This window comes from Amblyraja radiata, chromosome 6, assembly GCF_010909765.2.
Source record: "Amblyraja radiata isolate CabotCenter1 chromosome 6, sAmbRad1.1.pri, whole genome shotgun sequence".
NCBI classification, from domain to species: domain Eukaryota; kingdom Metazoa; phylum Chordata; class Chondrichthyes; order Rajiformes; family Rajidae; genus Amblyraja; species Amblyraja radiata.
Genome location: NC_045961.1, coordinates 34,818,869 through 34,843,790, shown reverse-complemented (window position 1 = coordinate 34,843,790; position 24,922 = coordinate 34,818,869). Strand labels below are relative to the sequence as shown.

The 24,922-nt window shown below is 43.6% G+C and overlaps 1 protein-coding gene across 4 annotated transcripts in view; it reads right to left on the bottom strand.

Annotated features, from left to right (window-relative positions):
- dlg2 (discs large MAGUK scaffold protein 2) overlaps positions 1 to 24,922 on the bottom strand; it is a 652,656-nt gene that overhangs the window by 569,265 nt on the left and 58,469 nt on the right. For 3 of the 4 annotated variants that reach the window (XR_004412314.1, XM_033022520.1, XM_033022521.1), the window contains exon 4: positions 8,299 to 8,438. Coding sequence is in view for 3 of the 4 variants with exons in the window: in XM_033022520.1 (XP_032878411.1) it covers positions 8,299 to 8,438 (140 nt within the window). In the remaining variant the exon portion in view is untranslated. Of the gene's footprint in view, positions 1 to 8,298; positions 8,439 to 10,569; positions 10,698 to 24,922 lie in introns of those variants that run through there. The other variant, XM_033022522.1, reaches the window with a different exon arrangement.

Below are 24,922 nucleotides of genomic sequence, written 5' to 3'. Positions count from 1 at the left end.
GACAAACAACCATCCACCATTACTCTCTGGCATCTCCCATTCAGCCACTGTTGAATCCATCTTGCTACTCCACCATTAATACCCAACCATTGAACCTTCTTAACCAACCTTCCATGAGGAACCTTGTCAAAGGCATTACTGAAGTCCATATATACAACATCCACTGCTTTACCCTCATCAATTTCCCGAGTAACCTCTTCAAAAAATTCAAGAAGATTAGTCAAACATGACCTTCCAGGCACAAATCCATGTTCACTGTTCCTAATCAGACCCTATTTATCCAGATGCTTATATATATTATCTCTAAGTATCCTTTCCATTAAATTGCCCACCACTGACGTCAAACTAACAGGTCTATAATTGCTAGGTTTACTCCTAGACCCCTTTTTAAACAATGGAACAACATGCGCAGTACGCCAATCCTCCGGCACTATTCCCGTTTCTAATGACATTTGAAATATTTCTGTCATAGCCCCTGCTATTTCTACACTAACTTCCCTCAATGTCCTAGGGAATATCCTGTCCGGACCTGGAGACTTATCCACTTTTATATTTCTCAAAAGTGTCAGTACTTCCTCTTCTTTGAATCTCATAGTTTCCATAGCTACTCTACTTGTTTCCCTTACCTCACATAATTCAATATCCTTCTCCTTGGTGAATACCGAAGAAAAGAAATTGTTCAATATCTCCCCCATCTCTTTTGGCTCTGCAGATAGCTGTCCACTCTGACTCTCTAATGGACCACTATTAATATAGCTGTATAAACCCTTTGGGTTTACTTTCACCTTACTTGCCAAAGCAGCACACACACACCCACCCACACACCCACACACCCACACACCCACACACCCACACACCCACACACCCACACACCCACACACCCACACACCCACACCCACACACCCACACACCCACACCCACACACACACACACACACACACACACACACACACACACACACACACACACACACACACACACACACCCACACACACACACAAACACACACACACGCACCCCGAAGGTGGGAGCCAGGGACAGCGGAGGAGCGCTGTCTGCACGATGAAGAGGAAGGTAAACGGCTGCCACAGAGTACAGTAAGTCCTTTAGAGAGCTCGGGAGGGGGGGAGAAAAGGGGGAGAGAAAAGGGGGAGAGAAAAGGGGGAGAGAAAAGGGGGAGAGAAAAGGGGGAGAGAAAAGGGGGAGAGAAAGGGGGGAGAGAAAAGGGGGAGAGAGAAGGGGGGGAGAAAGGGGAGAGAAAGGGGGAGAGAAAGGAGAGAAAGATGGGGAGAGAAAAGAGGGGAGAGAAAGAGGGGAGAGAAAGGGAGGAAACAAAGGGGGGAAAGGGAGGAGAGAAAGAGGGGAGCGAGAAAGGGAGAGAAAAAGGGGGAGCGAAAGAGGGGAGAAAAGTGGGGAGAGAAAGAGGGGAGAGAAAGGGGGGAGAGAAAGGGGGGAGAGAAAGGGGGGAGAGAAAGGGGGGAGAGAAGGGGGGAGAGAAGGTGTGGAGACAGTTTTAAGTAGTTTAATAAAGTTAGCGGGCATTTTACCTTCCGGCGGATCTTCTAGGTCCTGAAAACCAAAGATCCTACAGGATCTTTGCTGAAAACTCCAATGAGCCAATCAAAATGGCCGGTCAGCGAAGGAGATTGCCTTCGACTGCCTGTAAGTAAATAACAACCCCACTCCATTGGCTTCGGCCAAACGGCAACCTATTTTTAGTCGAGGCCAGTTTTGAATTTGTTGAAATAATCGTAGGAACATAGAAGAAGCCTCAACTACGCGGAAACCAAAGATCCTATAGCGGAGCAAGATGGGCTACTTCTGCGAAATGCAATGGGCTGACCTTGGAGGGGATCCTGGGCATTTTTCCCCGCCCATTTTAGTAACCGGAACCTACCCGACCCGACCCGACTCGCAGTGTAATCCAAAGATCTTATAGCAGAGCTATAGGATCTTTGGTGTAATTCCGTTAGTTCACACTTCTGTTAATTCTTGTCAAGAATAAAATTTGACTCTGGTAATTGTCTTTTTTAATGTTTTTTAAATAATTTATTTTTAAATGGTTCATAGGCTGTGTTTGAGTCGATTTTGTATTAACCGGAACCTACCCGACCCTACCCGACCCAACCCGACTCGCAGGGTAATCAACGTTGCGGGGGAACAGCTTTTGTGTGTGATATAGGGTTAGATTCATAATTCTATTAATTCTTGTTAAAGAATAAAATGTTTATAAATTTTGCCTCTGGTAATTTTCTTTTTAATGTTTTTAAAATAATTTCTTTTTAAATGGCTCATATGCTGTGTTTGAGTTGATTTTGTATTACACTTGCACTCTTTAATTCATTCATCTAATCACATTAATGTGATCACTGTTCACATCTGCAGTATTTGGGAAAATAATAGCAATATGAAGATACCAGTTGCTCTAGCCCTGGAATGTTACTTAATGTTTTTGTGCTTATTTTCTATTTTCTATGGAGTAGTTTCTCCACAAATAAAAAGCGGTCTGGTCTTCCCAATAGCCAGAGTGGAATGAGATCTGCCTGTGGGGTTATCTAATTGAAGAATTTCACAAAATTAACTTTGTTTTGAGCAAGATTCACAACTTTATTTCAGACTAGACAAGGGACATTAAATAATAAACATTGTAAACCTCCCCGCAACTTCACACACGCTAGGCCCTATCCCACCCCTCAACTCTTCCCCCCCTCCCCCCCCCCCCCCCCCCGGCACTCCCTCGCCTCCCCCCACACTACAATGTCTCCCCCCCTCCTATGTCCCTCTCCCCGCTGCCCCGGGCCGCGCAACCCCTCTCGTCGGGCTGCGCACCTCCCTCTCCCCGCTGCCCCGGGCCGCACACCCCCTCTCCCCGCTGCCCCGGGCAGCGCACCCCCCTCACCCGGGCCGCGTACCCCTTCTCCCCGCTGCCCTGGACCCCTTCTCCCCGCTGCCCCGGGCCGTGCACCCCCCTCACCCCGCCAAGGCCTCAGGCCTCCCCGCTACCCCGGACCGCGCACCCTCCTCTCCCCGCCCAAGTCAAAGACCAAAGCGAAGATACGGGAGCGGAGGCAGAAGCAAAGATCCGATCTTTGGCCGGAAGCAAGATGGCGGAACAAGATGGCGGAACAAGATGGCGGAGGCTGGTTGCTAAAATGGGTCCTATAATCACCCATGAATCTACCCATGACTGTACTACGCGTTTGCGTGAGAGTAGGCCATCTTGCTCTGCTATAGGATCTTTAGCGGAAACTACTTTCGATCATTAGGAAGTGTGACCAAAACCTCCAGGAACCTCATCGAAACCTTGGGTGGGGCACAAGGTCACCAGATCCGTTCAGGTTTCCTAAGTGGGACAGGGGCTTAAAACCATAGAAACTGATCACCAACCACTCGTAACCATCCTAAACAAGCCCATACACGCGGCTCCGGCGAACTGCGAAGGATGATGCTAAGGCTCCAGAAGTACGACATTACCATTGTTTACAAACGCGGAACACATGTACCTGGCTGACACTCTGTCTCAGGCTCCCAGGAAGCCCTACACACAGCTAAGAAGGACACTTTCGATGTCATGGTGGTCAACTGTATTCATTCATCTTGTCTGGAAAAACTGGTGACACGCACGGCAGACGACGCCACCTTACAGATGCTCACCTCTATAATTAAACATGGATGGCCCAGCAAGCAGCACATGCTTCCACCCGCTATTTGGCCCTTCTTTCCCATTAGAGACAAACTTACCATTGGCGATGGGGTCATCAAGAAGGGTCACAAGGCAGTGATCCCGGTCTCGCTCCAATGGGAGTATTTTGACGCCGTACACAGGGGACATTCCGAATCAGAAGCTACTGTGCAAAGAGCTAAGGGCATGTTTTTCTGGCCTGCAATGATGGATAACATACACCAGAGAGTGCATTATTGCGCTGTGTGGAACAGCATAAAGCCACACCAGCAGAGAGAACCACTTCTGCTGCACCCAATCCCCGACCTGCCTCGGTCCCTAATGGCAACCAACATCTTTGATTCTCACAGTCAACAATACCAGGTCCTTGTGGATTCATACTCCAGCTGGTATGAGATTGATTTGCTTCGCACTACCACAGCTGCAGCGGTAATTCTGAAGCTACGAAGACATTTCTCGGTCCATGGGGCACCACATAATCTCATGTCCGACAATGCTGGGTAATTCACAAGCCAGCGCTTTAAAGATTTTGCTGCACAGTGGGACTTTAAGCATATCAGCAGTAGTCCAGAATATCCCCTATCGAATGGACTTGCAGGATGGGCTGTCCGCAGTGCAAAACAGGGCATGGAAAAATCCCACCGAGCCGGGTCGGACGTGTTCTTAGATCTCCTGAATCTCTGAAATGTTCCACATGATACGACACTTGGTTCTCCAGCACAACGCCTGATGTTTAGACAGACACGTACCATTCTTCCCATCTCAAAGCAACTGCTACAGCCACGCATATACAAGCCACAGGTGGTTCAGGCTCAACTACTCCATAAAAGGCTGACACAGGTGTGCTATGATCATTCAAGTCGACCACTCAAACTGATGGAAGGACAGACCGTCAGGCTACAAACCCAGAAAGGCTACTATTGCATGGGCACAGTCAAGGGGACATGCCAGGAGCCAAGATCCTATCTGGTTCGGTCAGAAGGAAGTTTCTACAGAAGGAACCAGAGACACATTTTACTGGTAAATGAGACGGTGCTATCGCAGCAAATCCCATATGATCCTACGGATGATCCGGACGACATAATGTGGACAGAAGACGGAAATGCTCTTCTAAATGATAGACATGTGACAGCAAACCATGTTCAGTTTTGGGATCCGGAGCCCGTATTGACACCAGTGGAAGAACCACCAGCGGGGTTGGTGCTAGTGGAGAAATCACCCGTAAAGCCACCCTTTGAGAAATCACCCGTGAAGCCTGTGCCTGTAGAGAGATCGCCTAGGCAGAAGTCGCCTGTGACATTTGTGCAGTTGATGGCATCACCGATGAAGAGTACCACAGAGGGGCCTTACAGGACATGTGCAGGATGGGTCTGCAAGCTGAATCCCAGATCTGGATCTGCACCTCCTGGTGTATAGGTCCTGCAGGGGGGTGAGTGTAGTTCCCATAGTGCGTTCGGCCGAACGCGTTACTCTCTGCAGAGCCTTCCTGTCCTTGGCAGAGCTGTTCCCAAACCAAATCAAGACGTTACCGGACAGGATGCTTTCTACAGCACCAGAGTAGAAGGATTGAAGGATCCTCAGAGAGACTCTGAATTTCCTCAGCTGCCTGAGGTGGTAAAGGCACTGCCTTGCCTCTCTCACCAGTGTGGCAGTGTGTGTTGTCCATATCAGATCCTCTGTGGTGTGGACTCCCAGGTATTTAAAGTTGCTCACCCTATCCACAGTAGTCCCATTTATCTCCAGTGCATCCTCGGTTGTTGTGCCCTTCTAAAGTCAACAATCAGCTCCTTAGTTTTAGTGACATTCAAGAGGAGGCTGTTGTTCTGACACCAGAGTGCCAGGTCAGCCACCTCCTCAGGTAGGCCTTCTCATCTTTATCGGCGATCAGGCCCACCACCACCAGTGTCATCAGCAAACTTGATGATGGAGTTAGAGCTGAACCTGGCCACACAGTCATGTGTGTACAGGGAGTACAGTAGGGGGCTGAGGGCACAACCCTGGGGGGATCCTGTGAGGGGGAGTTGGAGGTCTCTCCCCATCTGGACCACCTGGGGCCTGGCAGTGAGAAAGTCCAGGACCCAGGCACACAGGGGAGTGTTCAGTCCCAGTTCCAGCAGCTTCTAAGCAAGTTTGGTGGGGACTATGGTGTTGAAAGCTGAACTGAAATCAATGAACAGCATCTTCACATAGCCCCCTTCTGGCTGTCAAGGTGAGTGAGAGCAGTGTGCAGAACCTGGGAGACCACATCATTCGTGGATCTGTTTGGATGGTATTCGAACTGCAGCAGGTCCATGGTGCGAGGGAGGAAGGCGCAGATGTGCCTCTTGATTAGCCTCTCGAAGCATTTCATGACTACCGAGGTGAAGGTCATCATCAACCTTTTTGAGATTTGCTTTATTAAAATCCCCAGCCACCACCATAGCCGTATCAGGGTTCTAGTTCTAATGCCGACATAACACATCGTGTAGGACCGATAGTGTAGCGTCGGTGTCCGCCTGCGGTGGTATGTAAACGGTTGTGATGATGACTGAGTTGAACTCCCGGGGAATGTAGAATGGATGGCATGAGATCGTCAGATGCTCCAGGTCCGGCGAGCAGGTACGAGAAAGCGTCTAAATATTCCGAGGGTTGCACCAGTTATTGTTGGTCATGAAGCAAACTCCTCCATCCTTTGATTTCCCGGATTCTTCCGTTCTGTCTGCGCGGAAAACAGTGAAGGACTCGGTTGGGCATATTACTTGATCCAGCACCAGGTCAGCCACCTCCTCACCATGTCTCGGTCAGACAGAAGATGTTGCAGTCTCTTGTGTCCCGCTGGAATCTAATCCTCGCCCTGAGGTCATCCATCTTGTTTTCCAGGGATTGAACGTTAGCCAGAAGAATGCTGGGCAGAGGTGGACTGAAGGTTTGAGCTCTTAGCCTATTCCGAATAACCCCCCCCCCCCCCCGCTTACCTCGATGTTTTTTCCGACTTATTCCCGGAGCCGTGCTCCCATTGTTGTTGCCACAGCTCGCTCTTGTGATCTCTGCCGGCCACGCTGGATCGGTGAGTAAAGTGTCTAAAAAGCCTTGGGTTACGCTAAAGTTTAAGTTTATGAGTGTTTTACGGTCGTACAGTGTTAGTGCTGATGTGTTAGTAGTAAGAAATATATTTAAAATAAACATAATAGTTAGAAAAATGCATAATCTCCGCGGAGCTACCACAACATCGACTGGACCCGGCCCTGTCATCTTGCATGTAGATTAATGACTATATTGCTGATCTGATCCATGCCGGGTTTTCTTATGGAATGCAGATTTGCTGGGCACATGCACAGTGTTCTGGGTTTGGCTGGTTAGTTTGATGAGGAATGTAAAACTGTATGGAGGCTGTGACTTAAATGGATATTAGAGAACTTTATATGAAGTTAAACGACTTGTTGTCATCAGTACATCATACACTGTGGGGAAGATAAAAAAAGGGAAGAGGGGTGTTTTTGGGAGGGGAGTTTGTTAGTTAGAGGTTACCTAAAATTGGAGAATTCCACGTTCATACCGTTGGGTTGTCAGCTATTCAAGCAGAATATGAGGTACTGTTTCTCCAGTGTGCATGTGGCCTCACTCTGGCAATGGAGGAGGCCCCAGGACAGAAAGGTCAGCGTGATGAGGAGTTAGAATGGTTAGCAACCGGGAGATCCAGTAGGCCTTGACGGACCGAGCGTTAGTGTTCAACAAATTGGTTTCTGAATCTACGCTTGATTAAGTACAGTTTTAATGTAAATGGGTGGTTGATGATCAGCATGAATTCTAAGCTGAAGAGGCTGTTTATGTAAAGAAAAGTGCTGTATGAATCTATAGAGGGATTTAAAAGTATAACAATTCCTGATTAGCATATAACTACAGCTTATGGCACCATCTGGTGGCTGCACTGAAAAAGACTTGTGATGACAACAAAAACAAAAACAGAAACTTTCTCAAATATTAATTTCACTATTATGTCAAAAGGGTCGGCGCCCTTGCAAGCTCAGCATGTGAAGACTTCTAACAAGTAAATATTAAAAGCAAAAATTCCTTAGCAATGGTATTTTGACCACCACCATTTCCTTACATGAAATTTTGATCTGAATCAGATCACTGGATGGATAAAGGATGGGTAAAATACCAGAAATAAGTAACAATATAACTTTGGACGGTAAATGAATGCCAGGCAGCAAAGCTATTAAAAGAATAAATAAGATTGGACACTGGGGAGAAGCAAGGTAAAACAAACGAGAAAAACAATTGCTACACGTGCATTAGACATGGACTAATATGCCAGTAGGCCAAGATGTAGAACTTGGCCATATTAACTTAGTGATAATACAATCAAATTGTTTTGTCTTACAATAATGTGAAATATATAAAAATGTATTAATACAAATTAAAGCCTATTTGCTTTATAAAGAAAAACCTATCAGGACAATTATATAAATACTGATAGAGCAAACATATTTAATATTTCACTAGAAAACACAAATTGCACATGCCATAATCTCATCCAACTACTGAAGGCTGGAGAGTTTTAAATATTGATTTGAAGGAAATTCTGAGCATTTATTGTAAGATAAATGTTCAATAAGCACGTTAAATTGCCTTGCCTTTGAATCCATCTTTTGGGTGATCATCATCGGAGAATTTGTTTCTTCCCATTGTTCTACCACTTGATTAACTTCAGCAGTCTTCTGCTCAAAACTTGTGTGTGCGTTGAGTAATGTTACCTCATAGAATTCTTGTATATCTGGAAGCAAAGTACAAAGCATTCCTCAATTAACTCTTTATTTAAAAAACTTACTTTTACTTGGTATTAAAATTCAAAGACACATTTTAATAATAATTGCTTCAGAGACTAAAGATCTAAAAGGATTTTTTTTTAAATTATTGATTTGACAAGTACCAGAAATAGATGATATTTTTAAAATTCACCTCCATTTATCAATTCCACACTATATTCAATGTTACATTGCTTAATGATTGTATAACTGGATTAAGATCGAGGGGCCAACATTATCAATCCATATACGATCTGGAATCCCACCATGGGTTCCACAAAATTAAATCAATATTAAAACTAATATCAGTACCTGTGATTATGAGACAACATTATCCATGTAAACCATCAGGCTTATTAATGCCATAGAAGAAATTCTTAGCATTACAGAATATTTATAAGACACTTGGGACATTGACACAGCTGGTATAAAGTATATTGTAGCAGAATAACTATCCCTTTTTATTAAACAATTTTGACCTGGTGTGCATAATTAAGCTATCCAATTTGGCAATAATATCAAACATTCAGCCCACCTAATGTTCCCCCAAAGATAACAAGACCACAGGATTACAGCAATGTTTGCGTAACCTCCATGGCAATTAGAGACTGTGGGGCACATGGGGGTATATTCAAAAGACTTTATTGTCCTGTTGGCTACAAATGAACAGGAATGGAGAGCCACTAAATGCAAAAGGTAAAAGGAGCAGCGTTTGTTTCCAAAGCAATTAACCCATGTAGGAATGCAGAGAGGATTCTGCATTCCTACAAGGTCTGTGAATACCGGAATACAGGTATTCATGGGAAATGTGGCTACTAAAATAATAAGCCTTTTGAGTATAGATTACTTTTGGAGGGACATAAATCGATTGAATCAAAAGGGATGATTTGTTAAGATTAGATAAGGGTTGGGAATGTTGGCTAAATCATTGCTTATTGTTCAATCATAGGTTCTTCTGTGATTTATAATCTCAGGATTGTAAGTTACAGGTCATAGAAACATAGAAAAATAGGTGCAGGAGTAGGCCATTCGGCCCTTCAAGCCAGCACCGCCATTCAATATGATCATGGCTGATCATCTAAAATCAGTACCCCATTCCTGCTTATTCCCCATATCCCTTAATTCCGTCAGCGCTAAGAGCTAAATCTAACTCTCTCCGTTTAGCTATGATTAGGAAAGAATCAATAACTTTCATTTTTAAGTTATCCCATAACTGTGCATCAGATGGGGGAGCGGGAGAGAGAAGGGGGTGGCAGGGTGCTCACTTGCACATAGGAATTCAGGTTTGTCTGCTGGTGTGGGTACTGAGGGCACACGAACATAAGAGCAGTAGTTTGTCAGCTAGCTCTTCAAGCCTGTCCAGGCCATTCAATATGATCACAACTGATCTACTGCAGGCCTTTACTCTTGTCTCTGTGCCAGATCTCTGTAGATTTAATGCCACAATGTTTCAAAAAGTTATGTACCTTCACTTTAAATATTCCTAGTTAACTAGCCTCCACAACTCACTGGTAAGAGAATTTCAGAAAATCTCTACCCTCTGCGAGAGGAAATCTCCTTATTCCCTAGTTCAGGATTTTCCTACTAATGAAAGTATTCAACATCTATCCTATCATGCCCCCTCGGAATCTTATGTATTTCAATAACATCACCCCTCACTCTTCAAAGGACCAAAGAATATAAGCACAACCAGAATAGCCTATCTTGATAAGATAATACTCTCTTCCCAAGAATTGGACTAGTGAATATTTTAATTATCTCCAATGCAACTAATTGGATGAAAACTGTGCCCTCCAAATGCAGTCTTGCCAAATTGTAACAAAACTGCTATTTCAAAACTCCAAAACATTTTTCAATGTCTCAATATGTGCAGTTACAGCACATAAAAAATTATGCTTGAGAGTATAAACTTTACTACCGATGTGGTATGCACTAAAAGATGTTAGAAAATACTTACTAATTTGTTACTCAGTGCTTTTAAATCAACCACATACTTTCTGCGGACATTTAAAATCAAACAGTAAAAAACATACACTGCTTAAAACAAAATTACATAATGCCTAAAGTTCGGAGTGTGACCTAAAAGAAAAGTGAACTTACAGTGAACCAAAACTTCCTTTGTCTCCATAGAACCTTGGGTATAAAAAAGCATTAAAAAAATCAGATAGACTTCTACTGTTCCGATTAGTGGCACCACAGAAAGTATAAAGAGTATTTGTGAAGGCTCCGATCACATGGTGGCCTTCAGCTAAAACACTCCCACTGACAGCTGCTTTCTAATTCTGCTAACTAATACCCAGAGCTACACTTAAAAAGAAAAAAATGGTGGTCTGGCAGAGAACAATCATTCTAGCTTTATACATCTCCATCTAAATTGCTTTAGTGTAGGAGCAGTGTGACACAACTGACACCACAATACAAAACAATGACACATGAATGTCATTTAAAGTTGTACGAACAAAAAGTTTCTCAAATACAAATCAAATTAACTTTTTTTAAGCCTGCAGGGATCTGGCACAGTGATAGAGTTGAGCCTGTGGTAGATCAGTTATGATCATATTGAATGGCCTCTAATCTTAAAATAACATGGTTATAATTGCAGGCAGAAGTCCGTTCAAGTGATGAGTCTGTTCCAAGAACTAGATCTGCAATGACACAACACTGTACATAATAATGACAAACCACAAGAACTAATCTCACAAGAATTACTGACAAAGTACCCTCCCAAATCATATACATTTGGATTACTGGAAAAAAAGGAATATTAAAAAAATAATTAATTTCTGATGGCTTTTTACTAGTGCCAGCCTTCTACAATGTCCTGAAAGCATCTTGTACACTTCAAGTTCTCCTCATTCACAATCTGACAGCTTTCTCCTTATTAAGCCATTTTCTAAAAGCACTCCCGAACACAGTAAAATTCCATTAATCCAACACGTTTTGGACTATTGCGATGTTGAATGAGCAGATTTTCCATTCTATCAGTTGTCAGTCTACCAATACTTCCACACACTTTTAATTCACTTTTTTTCAGACATAGAATAATATATTTTCCAGTGGGAGTTGGGCCCTCTTAAACAGAAAGAAACTGGGGCCTCTGTGAGTGAAATGGAATGCAGGAAACAACACACTTTGGGACATAAATAATTGGAAAGAGGATTATTGGAGTTGTAACAAATCTCAAAATGAAGAAATCTAAAATAGCCTGCTGTTCTAAATGACAATATCACTGAGGAGCTATCACAGCAGCTGCTGCTACTACTACTTACTGGAGCAACACAGGTGTAGACTAATATTGTTCTTGCCAAACTGCCAGAACAAACTTCACCTCTGCCACTATTCATCTCAGAGACAGCAGGGTACAGCCAATGAGCAGTGATGACAGGTGGCGCAAGAGCACAAAAGCACAAAAGCCATTCCTCTCCCTGCTGACCTCAAAAACTGCTGCTGATTGGCTTCCAGGTAAGCTATCAATTCCTTGGTTTAACTTCATACTGCGATGCAGAAGCTTGTGCAGCAATGGTAAGCCTTGCAAAAAAAGGGCAGTCGTATGATCCAACTTTAAAAAAAAAAAATTTGGGTAACACTGGCAGGAATGGAGTATTGTGAGCAGTTGGAGTATTGTGAGCAGTTGAAGTATTGTGAGCAGTTGAAGTATTGTGAGCAGTTTTTGAGCCCCATATCTGAAGGGGGATGTGGTGGCGTTGGAGAGGTACAGAGGTGGTTTACGAGAATAATCCCAGGGATGACTGGGTTAACATATGATAAGCTTTTGATAAAAGCTTATCATATGTACACTCGACCTGTACTTGCTGGAGGGAGGACTTCATTGAAACTTACTGAATAGGGAAAGGCCTGAATAGAGTGGATGTGCAGAGGATGGTTCCACTAGTGTGATAGTCTAGTTCTGCTCCTTTGACTTATGAACGTATGAATGGGAGTGAAGCTGTAAATGTTTCACAAATCATACTTCGGATATGTTGTTTTGTTCTTTCCCTGCACTGTAACTTCCAAACAATTATTTAAAAAAACACCAGTTCCAATTCCCCAGTATACTACTTTCTTGGCATCACTGCCACTCTTTTCCGGTCTCGGCATCTGCAGCAGTATAGTTTCCATTATTACTGTAACATTAACTAGCTTTGATCACCTGCGATTGGATTATTTCTGAATGAATGTAATCATAAAATAGTACAGTTAATAGGTACAGATCCTTCTGCCCATGATGAATTCACATTTTTTAAGATTATAATTTGCAATACAATTTAAAGATGGTCTTATATTTCCCCAGTTTTGATAAGACTCGCCTTCAATGTCTAAGGCTTTGATTAGTTATTAATGAGTAAATGTAACTATTGAATGGATTTAGAACGATCAATCAATCAATACTGATTTATGAAACCAAAGAGATTTTATAAGTACACTAGACCAAGTGGGACCCGCGAATGGGCATCTTGGCCAAGCCCAGGAGCAAACCGACAGGGAGATTCCCCACCCCCTCCGAAATTGGCCCTCCTTGTGTCCAAACACCAGGATCGTGGGACTAAAATGCAACCAGAACTTGAGGAGCAGCCCCTTCAGATATTCGTACAAGGGCAGCAAACTCACCCACTCCATATACACATGGAACACGGTCTCTAACTCGCCGCAGAAAATACAGGAGGCTGGCGAGCCCATGATCCGGCCCCTGTGCAACACTCTCCACCCCTCTAACCCTCTCCCTCACTCTCTCTCCCTCTATGGCAGCTTTGGCCAGCCACTCTCATAGATGAACTGAGGCCAAAGCCAATTACAATTTTAGAGGCCCCCAAACCTATATCAAGCAGAGGCCCCTCAATTTTAGAGGCCCCCAAATCACGATCCCTTTGAAGCAGACAGGCATGAGGCTCATGCCAAATGGCATTCGTTGCCCCCCCCCACCCACGACAGGGCCTGCCTTTGGCAACCTTCTGCTGCGGTTACCGTTGGCAACGTCCCATTGTGATGTCATTGTGGCACTCGGCAGCTTGACAGCCAATTGTGATTGGTGCATTGAGTGGCATTGTGACATCATCATTTGAAGCGGCTGGAAAACGGCTGTGAGAAGCAGTTTTTTTTTTTTTTAAACTTTAATCGCGAATAACCTTTGAAATAGAGCATGAAATCTGAAGTGAACCTGATGAGGTCGTGAAGGAGGAAAATGTGTAAGAAAATGTAAAAATGTTAGCGTGTAACGTTTTGAGGAAGATACAATGAATGCAGAGAGATAGACAGGCACACACACAAGATCAGACTTTTGTATAGGTATAGAGATTAAGATTGTGACCAGAGATAGAATAAGGCCCCCTCAGAAAATCAAAGCGGTCATCTCCGTGAGAAGCCGTGGGACATGGACAAAGTCCTCAATGTATTTTTCTCCTCTGTTTTTACTGTAGAGAAAGTCATGAAGACTGGGGAATTTGAGACAATTTAAGGAAGAATCTTGAGGACAGTCAGTATTACCATCGAGGAGGTGCTGGGCGTACATATCTCTGAAGATCTTTCCTGGTCCGAGAACACTGATGCAATCATAAAGAAAGCACATCAGTGCCTCTACTTCCTGAGAAGATTATGGAGAGTCGGTTTGTCAAGGAGGACTCTTTCTAACTTCTAAAGGTGCACAGTAGAGAGCATGCTGACTGGTTGCATCGTGGCTTGGTTCGGAAACTTGAGTGCCCAGGAGAGGAAAAGACTACAAAAAGTAGTAAACACTGCCCAGTCCATCATTGGCTCTGACCTCCCGTCCATCTATCACAGTCGCTGCCTCAACATAGAAACATAGAAACATAGAAATTAGGTGCAGGAGTAGGCCATTCGGCCCTTCGAGCCTGCACCGCCATTCAATATGATCATGGCTGATCATCCAACTCAGTATCCCGTACCTGCCTTCTCTCCATACCCTCTGATCCCCTTAGCCACCAGGGCCACATCTAACTCCCTCTTAAATATAGCCAATGAACTGGCCTCGACTACCCTCTGTGGCAGGGAGTTCCAGAGATTCACCACTCTCTGTGTGAAAAAAGTTCTTCTCATCTCGGTTTTAAAGGATTTCCCCCTTATCCTTAAGCTGTGACCCCTTGTCCTGGACTTCCCCAACATCGGGAGCAATCTTCCTGCATCTAGCCTGTCCAACCCCTTAAGAATTTTGTAAGTTTCTATAAGATCCCCTCTCAATCTCCTAAATTCTAGAGAGTATAAACCAAGTCTATCCAGTCTTTCTTCATAAGACAGTCCTGACATCCCAGGAATCAGTCTGGTGAACCTTCTCTGCACTCCCTCTATGGCAATAATGTCCTTCCTCAGATTTGGAGACCAAAACTGTACGCAATACTCCAGGTGTGGTCTCACCAAGACCCTGTACAACTGCAGTAGAACCTCCCTGCTCCTATACTCAAATCCCCTTGCTATGAAAGCCAACATACCATTCGCTTTCTTCACTGCCTGCTGCACCTGCATGCCCACTTTCAATGACTGGTGTACCATGACACCCAGGTCTCGCTGCATCTCCCCTTTTCCTAGTCGGCCACCATTTAGATAATAGTCTGCTTTCCTGTTTTTGCCACCAAAATGGATAACCTCACATTTATCCACATTATACTGCATCTGCCAAACATTTGCCCACTCACCCAGCCTATCCGTCACCTTGCAGTCTCCTAGCATCCTCCTCACAGCTAACACTGCCCCCCAGCTTAGTGTCATCCGCAAACTTGGAGATATTGCCTTCAATTCCCTCATCCAGATCATTAATATATATTGTAAATAGCTGGGGTCCCAGCACTGAGCCTTGCGGTACCCCACTAGTCACTGCCTGCCATTGTGAAAAGGACCCGTTTACTCCTACTCTTTGCTTCCTGTTTGCCAGCCAGTTCTCTATCCACATCAATACTGAACCCTCAATGCCGTGTGCTTTAAGTTTGTAAACTAATCTCTTATGTGGGACCTTGTCGAAAGCCTTCTGGAAGTCCAGATACACCACATCCACTGGTTCTCCCCTATCCACGCTACTAGTTACATCCTCGAAAAATTCTATAAGATTCGTCAGACATGATTTACCTTTTGTAAATCCATGCTGACTTTGTCCAATGATTTCACCACTTTCCAAATGTGCTGCTATCCCATCTTTAATAACTGACTCTAGCAGTTTCCCCACTACCGATGTTAGACTAACTGGTCTGTAATTCCCCGTTTTCTCTCTCCCTCCCTTCTTAAAAGGCATCATCATCAAGGACCCACACCATCCGGGCCACACACTCATCTCCCCACTACCTTCAGGTAGAAGGTACAGGAACCTGAAGACTGCAACGAACAGGTTCAGGAATAGCTACTTCCCCACAGTCATCAGGCTATTAAACTCAACTCAAACAAAACTCTGAACATTAATAGCTCAGTTTATTTATTCATGTGTGTATATATTTATATAATGGTATATGGACACACTGATCTATTCTGTATTCATGCCTACTATGTTCTGTTGTGCTGAAGCAAAGCAAGAATTTCATTGTCCTATCAGGGACACATGACAATAAACTCTCTTGAACTCTTGAATCTATGCGAAGGTGTATGAAAATAGACAAATCTCCTGGAGCTAATCAGATATATCTGAGGAGACAATGGGAAGCTGGAGATTAAAATTCATGCGCCTTGGCTGAGATGTTGTGGGGATTACAGAGACATGGCTGCAGGAGGATCGGGACTGGGAACTGAATATTCAGGGTTATACGTCCTTTAGAAAGGACAGGCAGATGGGCAGAAGAGGTGGGGTAGCTCTGTTGGTGAGGGATGAAATTTAGTCCCTTGCGAGGGGTGACATAGGTATAGTAGCCATTTAGCTTAGCTCAGTATGTTATAACTATAACCAGTTACCTTTAAATGTTATCTGCCTGCAATTATGTGGGTGGAATGTATACGTAGTCTGAGGCTGGGATTCTCGCGCAGACGCCCTGTAGTTTTAGTTTAGTTTGAAGAAGCATGGGGGAGAAGCTTTCGACCATGCATGAGTTTGATCACGAGTAAGATCAAAATGTACTTAAACAAGAAGTTTCGATGAATATCTTACTGTTTTTACTATTACAATAAAGAAACTATTAATTAAAAGACTGTGTATGGAAGATTTATCTTTGGACGGCAATGAATGTCTCGTGGAGAGCTCATGAGTGCGTTTCGATTAATCTCCTGAACCATCTTCAATCATAGTGACTAAAGGAGGAATCCTTGAAACAATATGAAAATCTGTCACTAAAATAGGGACTAACGACGTAGATAGAATTGCTGTGGATAGAAGGGAGGAATTGTAAAGGTAAGAAGACACAAATGCGAGTTATCTACAGGCCCCCAAACAGTAGTCTGGATATAGGGTGCAAGTTGCAGCAGGAGTTAAAATTGGCATGCAACAAAGGTAATGCCACTGTGGTTATGGGAGATTTCAATATGCAGGTAGACTGGGAAAATCAGGTTGGTTCAGGACCCCAAGAAAGGGAGTTTAAAGAGCACCTCTGAGATGGATTCTTAGAGCAGCTTGTACTGGAGCCTACCAGAGAGAAGGCAATTCTGGATTTAGTGCTGTCCAATGAACCAGAGCGAATAAGCAAACTCAAGGTAAAGGAACTGCTAGGGGGTAGTGACCATAATATGATAAGTTGCAATTTGAGGGGGAGAAGGTTAAATCAGAAGTGTCAGTGTTGCAGTTGAACAAAGGGGACTATGAAGGCATGAGAGAGGAGCTGGCCAAGGTCGACTGGAAAATGATCCTAGCAATAATGACAGTGGAACAGCAATGGCAGGAATTTCTGGGCATAATCCAGAAGATGCAGGATCATTTAGTTCCAAAGAGGAAGAAAGATTCAAAGGGGAGTAAGAGGCAACCGTGGCTGACAAGGGAAGTTAGGGATGGTATAAAACAAAAATAAACGGTATATAACATAGCAAAGAGTAGCGGGAAGCCAGAGGATTGGGAAACTTTCATAGGACAACAGAAGGTAACAAAAAGGGCAACACGGGGTGAAAAGATGAATTACGAGGGGAAGCTGGCCAAGAATATAAAGAAGGATAGTAAAAGCTTCTTTAGGTATGTTAAGAGAAAAAGATTAGTAAAGACAAATGTGGGTCTCTTGAAGGCAGAAACAGGTGAAATTATTATGGGGAACAAGGAAATGGCAGACGAGTTGAACAGATACTTTGGTTCTGTCTCCACTAATGAAGACACAAACAATCTCGCAGATGTACTAGAGGACAGAGGATCTAGGGAGACAGAGGTACTGAAATAAATTTGCATTAGGCGAGAAATAGTATTGGGTAAACTGATGGGACTGAAGGCTGATAAATCCCCAGAGCCTGATGGTCTGCATCCCAGGGTACTCAAGGAGTTGGCTATAGAAATCATGGACGCATTGGTGATCATGTTCCAATGTTCTATTAATTCAGGATCAGTTCCTGTGGATTGGAGGGTAGCTAATGTTATCCCACTTTTCAAGAAAGGAGCGAGAGAGAAAACGGGGAATTATAGACCAGTTAGCCTGACATCGGTGGTGGGGAAGATGCTGGAGTCAATTATTAAAGAAGTAATAACGGCGCATTTGGATAGCAGTAAAAAGATTGGTCCAAGTCAACATGGATTTATGAAGGGGAAATTCTGCTTGTCTAATCTTCTGGAATTTTTTAAGGATGTGACAAGTAAAATGGATGAAGGAGAGCCAGTGGATGTAGTGTATCTGGACTTTCAGAAAGCCTATGATAAGGTCCCACATAGGAGATTAATGGGCAAAATTAGAGCCCATGATTTTGGTGGTAGGGTGTTGACATGGATAGAAAATTGGTTGGCAGACAGGAAACAAAGAGTAGGAATAAACGGGTCCCTGTCAGAATGGCAGGCAGTGGCGAGTGGAGTGCCACAAGGCTCAGTGCTGGGCCACAACTATTTACAAAATATATTAATGACTTAGATGATGGGATTAAAAGTAACATCAGCAAATTTGCAGATAACACAAAGTTGGGTGGCAGTGTGAACTGCGAAAAGGATGCTAGGAGGTTGCAGGGTGTCTTGGACAGGTTGAATGAGTGAGCAGATGTATGGCAGATGCAGTATAATGTAGATAAATGTGAGGTTATCCACTTTGGCGGCAAGAACAAGGAGGCAGATTATTATCTCAATGGTGTCAGATTAGGAAAAATGGAAGTGCAACGAGACCTTGTACACCAGTCACTGAAAGTAAACATGCAGATACAGCAGGCAGTGAAAAAAGCTAATGGCATGTTGGCCTTCATTACGAGAGGATTTGACTATAGGAGTAAAGAGGTCCTTCTGCAGTTGTACAGGGCCCTGGTGAGACCACATTTGGAGTATTGTGTGCAGTTTTGGTCTCCTAATTTGAGGAAGGACATCCTTGCTATTGAGGCAGTGCAGCGTAGGTTCATGAGGTTAATTCCCGAGATGACGGGACTGTCATATGAGGAAAGATTGGAAAGACTGGGCTTGTATTCACTGGAATTTAGAAGGATGAGAAGGGAACTTATAGAATCGTACAAAACTATAAAAGGACTGGTTAGCCATGATCACAATGAGGCTTGAAAGGTCAAATGGCCTCCACCTGCACCTATTTTCTATGTTTCTATATATGAATCATAATTAGTTATGGGTGAGGTGCCAGAAGTCTAGAGGGTGGCTGCTGTTGTTCATATGTTTAAGAAGGGCTACGAGGAAAAGCCTGGGAACTATAGACCTATGAGCCTAACAGCTGTGGTGGGCAAGTTATTGGAGGGTATTCGGATAAAATGTATACGCATTTGGATAGGCAGGGCTTGATTTGGGATAGTCAGTATGGTTATGTTTGTGAGAGATCATGTCTCATGAATTTGACTGATTTTTTTGAAGAAGTAACCAAAAATATTGATGAGGGCAGATCCATAGACATTGTCTACATGGCTTTCAGAAGGCTCTGTTCGGTAGTCTGCTCTGGAAGGTTAGATTGCATTAGATTGCATCCAGGGAGAGCTTCTTCAGAGTAGTGAGAACCTCATAATACAAAAGGATCCCATTTCTCACCCCCCAACCTCCCCCCCCCCCCACCACCACCTTTTGAATATTAACCATATAACCATATAACAATTACAGCACGGAAACAGGCCATCTCGGCCCTTCTAGTCCGTGCCGAACACGTATTCTCCCCTAGTCCCATCTACCTGCACTCAGACCATAACCCTCCATTCCTTTCCCGTCCATATAACTATCCAATTTATTTTTAAATGATAAAATCGAACCTGCCTCCGCCACCTTCACTTGAAGCTCATTCCACACAGCCACCACTCTCTGAGTAAAGAAGTTCCCCCTCATGTTACCCCTAAACTTCTGTCCCTTAATTCTCAATTCATGTCCTCTTGTTTGAATCTTCCCTACTCGCAGTGGGAAAAGCTTATCCACGTCAACTCTGTCTATCCCTATTAAGATCTTCACTTGCTTTCGCCTGATCCATAGAGATGGGGAGAGCTATATAAAGTCTGGAAGAAAGGATAGAATAACAATAAGGATAGAGTGACAAATAAACTTGACTTGACCAGAAGGGTATGCTAGACAGGTGGGAAAGACAGTGGATAGTGTGAGATGAAAGAAAGAGATCAGATGGGTGAGCGTTGCTATATATTCACGAGATATTGGAAGGTGGTTTATCAAATTTCATTAGAGAAGAAAGGAACAGGAAAGGGAAGGCACTGAATATGGAAAATGGATGACAAAGAAAGAAATACAGAAATAGATTTTTTGGTGACATCTAAATTACACCAAAAAATTGCCTGCACAAAGCAAGCACGAGCAGTTTTCATTTTACAGGATGGATTAAGTGCTATCCTGAATTAGGGATATGGAGAATAAGTAAACTGGGCTAAGAGCATTAAAATGCCATTAAAGAAGAGAGATTAAACACGGGATGGAAGGAGAAAACATAAGGACAAATGAAATAGAAACAAGAGTAAAACATTTGGCTACTGGCATCTGGTCAATCATTCAATAGGTGATGGTAGATTTTTTACCTCATTCCTCAGCCCACTTGCCCAGCTGATCAAGATCCTATATTTGTTGATGACCATCTTCACCATCTACAATACATATACTTTAGTGTCATCTGCAAACTTATTAATCATGCCTTGTTAGCTCAGGCCCCCTTCAGTCGTGGCTGACAATGGGTGTCTCCATGGTGTTATTCCCTATTATTGAGGACGCCTGTGCGTGACTTTGTTTACCGTGGGGAGACTAGTGCAGACAGCCACTCCACGGTCCTTGACAGATCTGGGTCAGGATCCAGTGACATGGAGTCCAAGACGACCGGAGACCCTTTTCTGCTGCAGCCTTCATCCGCCTGTTCCACCGTTGAGGTCTTGGTTGGATTGCTCTTTGACAGAGACCCCCCCCCCCCCTCGACCTTACCGTCATGGGTGGCCCTACCAGGAGTATAGCTCCAGACGGCATCGCTCTCAGGATCTTAGGTCCACACAAGCTTCTCCTCCACGACAAGGTGACAATCCACAGAGGAGGATTAATCATGCCTTGTATATTGATATAAACCATAAGTAGCAACTTGTCACAGGCCTCCAGTCTAAAAAACAACCTTGCACCACCACCCTCTGCTTCCTTACATGAAGCAAATTCTGTATCCAGTTAGCTAGCTCTCCCCGGATCCCATGTGATCCAATCTTCCACGGTAGCCTACCATGGGGAATCGTATCAATGGCCTTGCTCAGTCCATATGAACAATCAAATTCATAAATCATGATCTCCAAAATGCATAACCTGTTGACAATTTCTAATTAGGCCCTGTGTATCCAAATGCATGCATATCTTACCCTTAGAATCCTCTCCAGTAACTTACCTACCACTGATGTTAGGCTCACTGGTCTATAATTGTCTGGGCTTTTCCTTGCAGCCCTTCTTAAATAGAAGCACAACATTAGCCATCGTCCAGTCATTCGGCACTTCACCTGTGATGATGATTCATACATTGCATGTAGTCTTTTCTCTAGCTTCCCACAGTGTCCTCAGTTATATCTGAGCAGGCCTGGAAGATGTGTCCACCTTCATACACCTTAGAATGTTCAGCACCTCCTCGGCCATAATGCAGACTATTTTCAAGACATCTCCATTAACTGTCACAAGTTTCCTTGTATTTCTTTCTTTCTCCACGGTAAAAACAGAGGTGAAACACTCATTAAGGACTTTGTCCATTTCCTGTGGCTCCTGATAACCGCTTTGGTTTCTGAGGGGCCCTATTCTCTCTTTAGTTACCTTCTTTCTCTTAATGTACTTAAAAATTATGGTAAACCTTTGTTCAGTTTCTCTTATGCAAGTTTTTCTTTTGGGTAAGTTAGTGAGGAGATCAAAACTAAACAAATTACTCAAAGTGCGGTTGGAGTATTTACAATTGCGGTTTGTAATTTTAGCAAGACACATTTTCTCTTGGACTTAATTCTCTTGGACTGACATATGATGAAAGAATGGGTTGACTGGGCTTGTATTCACTGGAATTTAGAAGGATGAGAGGGTATCTTATAGAAACATGCACCATTTTTAAGGGATTGGACAGGCTAGATGCAGGAAAAATGTTCCCATGTTGGGGGAGTCCAGAAACAAAGGTCACAGTTTAAGAATAAGGGGTAGGCCATTAAGAACTGAGATGAGGAAAAACATTTTCAGTCAGACAGTTGTAAATCTATGGAATTCTCTGCCACAGAGGCAGTGGAGGCCAATTCACTGGATGTTTTCAGGAGAGAGTTAGATTTTGCTCTCAGGGCAAAATGAATCAAGGGATAAGGGGAAAAAGCAGAAATGGGGTACTGATTTTGGATGATCAGCCATGATCATATTGAATGGCGGCGCTGGCTCAAAAGGCCAAATGGCCTACTCCTGCACCTATTTTAAATGTTTCTATGTTTCTAATTCACTTCCAATAAAGCCAAGCATACCCCTTTCCCTGCCAAGCGAGCTTAAATCATTCCCAAACACACTTACAGATGTTCCTGAGATATTGATCTTGATCCTATTTAGTGCACAAGTCTCACCAGGCCCTCAACATATCCAAATGGTATTTCTTTGCAATCTCTTTGTCCACGCACAAAATCCTTCTATTTCTCTATTTATTAAGGTTCTGAATTGTAACCTTGTTCTTAGCTCCCCCAAAACTGCCCGCAGAGCCTATTATTATTGCTGTTAATCACTGTCTCTGCTCAGGATTCTCTGCAGACATTCAGGCACCTATAAGGAAGCATACCATTATGGAATCACATTTACAACCACTGAAGCACCTGTATATTACCTTAAATATTCAATCCTTTACCACACTACACTTCTTCCTACCCTCCCTGCAGCTGAGCCACTTGTGTTTTCATTCTTCTGACTCAGCTACATTCTCCTTAGGAACCATCAGTTTATCTACTAATCCGAAAGAGAAATCTGTTAGTAAATGACATAAACTCAGGAGCCTTCTAGACTATCTGCCTACTCTTCCTAACCTGCCTGGCAATCAGATTCCTTCTCTGTTTACATCCTCTTAAACTGTGGTGTGACCACCGATCTAAACATCCTATCCACAAAGTTTTCACATTGCACAGGATGTTCAATCAGTCTGAAGAAGGGTTTCGGCCCGAAACGTTACCTATCTCCTTCGCTCCATAGATGCTGCTGCACCCGCTGAGTCTCTCCAGCATTTTTGTGTACCTTCGATTTTCCAGCATCTGCAGTTCCTTCTTGAACAACATGTTCAATCAGCTGTTCAGTCATGCCTCATTTTAACCAACCTTATAAAGTTGAGGTTTTTCAGGCAATGCTCACCAACTAATCACAAATCAGCTATCTTACGTCCACCAATGTAATTTGTAAACTGTGCCGCTATTATTTCAAACTGAGCTGTGAGCAGATAATAGGGATTTCTTGTTATTAAGAGTTCCACACTTTCTGGTAAATAAGTTTCATTTTGAATTCCTATTTGCTTTATCATCATGGCTCCCACGTTTGATCTCTTCCACAAAGCAAAACATTTCTAGCCCACTCGTATTAAATATTTTACTTATGGAAGAACCATTCAGAATCCTTATCACAGAGGGGAAGAAGCTGTTACCGAGTCGTATGGTGCAAGCTTTTGGATCTTCTGTTGGACAGCAGGGTTAAGAAGAAAAGACTAGTGTAGGACAAGCCTTTGATTATACTGGCTGCTTTTCTGAGGCAGCGTGAAGTGTATATGGAATCAATGGTGGGATGATTGGAGCAGGTTGGGGCACATATTCCTCCATGCTTTCTAAAGTCATTATGTGTAAGAAAGAACTGCAGATACCGGTAAAATCGAAGGTTGACACAAAATGCTGGAGTAACTCCTGGGTGAGGCAGTATCTATGGAGAGAAGGAATGGGCGAAGTTTCGGGTCGAGATCCTTCTTCAGGCTGATGTGAAGGGTCTTGACCCGAACGGCGCCCATTCCTTCTCTTCATAGATGCTGCCTCACCCGCTGAGTTACTCCAGCATTTTGTGTCAACCTTCTAAAGTCATTAACTAGCTCCTTCATCTTGCTGAGATTGAGTGACAGGTTATTGTCCTGACACAATGTGACTAGGTTTCCTATCTCATTCCTGAACTACATCTCGTCATTGTTCGTGATTCAGCTCATCACATTGATGTCATATGCAAATTTGTAGATGGAATTAGAGTTGAATTTGGCCGTATAGCTGTGGGTTTATCGGGAGGAAAGTGGAGACTAAGAACACTTAGTCTTGTGAGGCAACAGAGTTATTTTGGAGGTGGTGTTGTCACCTATCCTCACTGATTGAGGTCTGTGGGTTTGAGTCAATGTTACAATGGCAGAGGGGTAAACTGATTCCTAAGTCCAGGAGTTTGGAGATGAGTTTGGATGGCATTATGATATTCAGTCTTTGGATCATCTAGTGATGCTTGCTAGAATCTTTGCCAATCACAAGGGCCCTGGTATCCATGCTTACTTCTATTTACTGTGAGCAGCTATTCCCGTGCTCCCTTGACTTACAACGTAGTGATTCCTATGCTCTCTTATGACTTAATACATCGGTGATTTCCATGCTCCCTTGTAACTTACTATGTCAGCAATTTCCATACTCTCCCTAAACCAGGTTGACCACGGGGTGGCGCCGCAACGGCTGCCTCGCCAACAGTTTGCCTCGTCCTTTTCTCTCTTTGTTGTTTTTAGTATGCTAAATGTATGTTTTAGTGTTCTTTAGCTTTGTTTTATGTGGGGGGGGGGGGGGGCACTGGGATAAACTTTTTTAAAATCTCTTACCTCGACAGAGATGCAATTTTTTTCACATTGCGGTCTAACATCGAGGAGCTGGCGGTCTCTTGCTGGGATCGACTTTGGGAGCTCCAACCGCGGGAGCCTGCAGGACTTAACATTGTGGAGCTGGCGGTCCCTGTCGGGGATAGACCTTGGAGCTC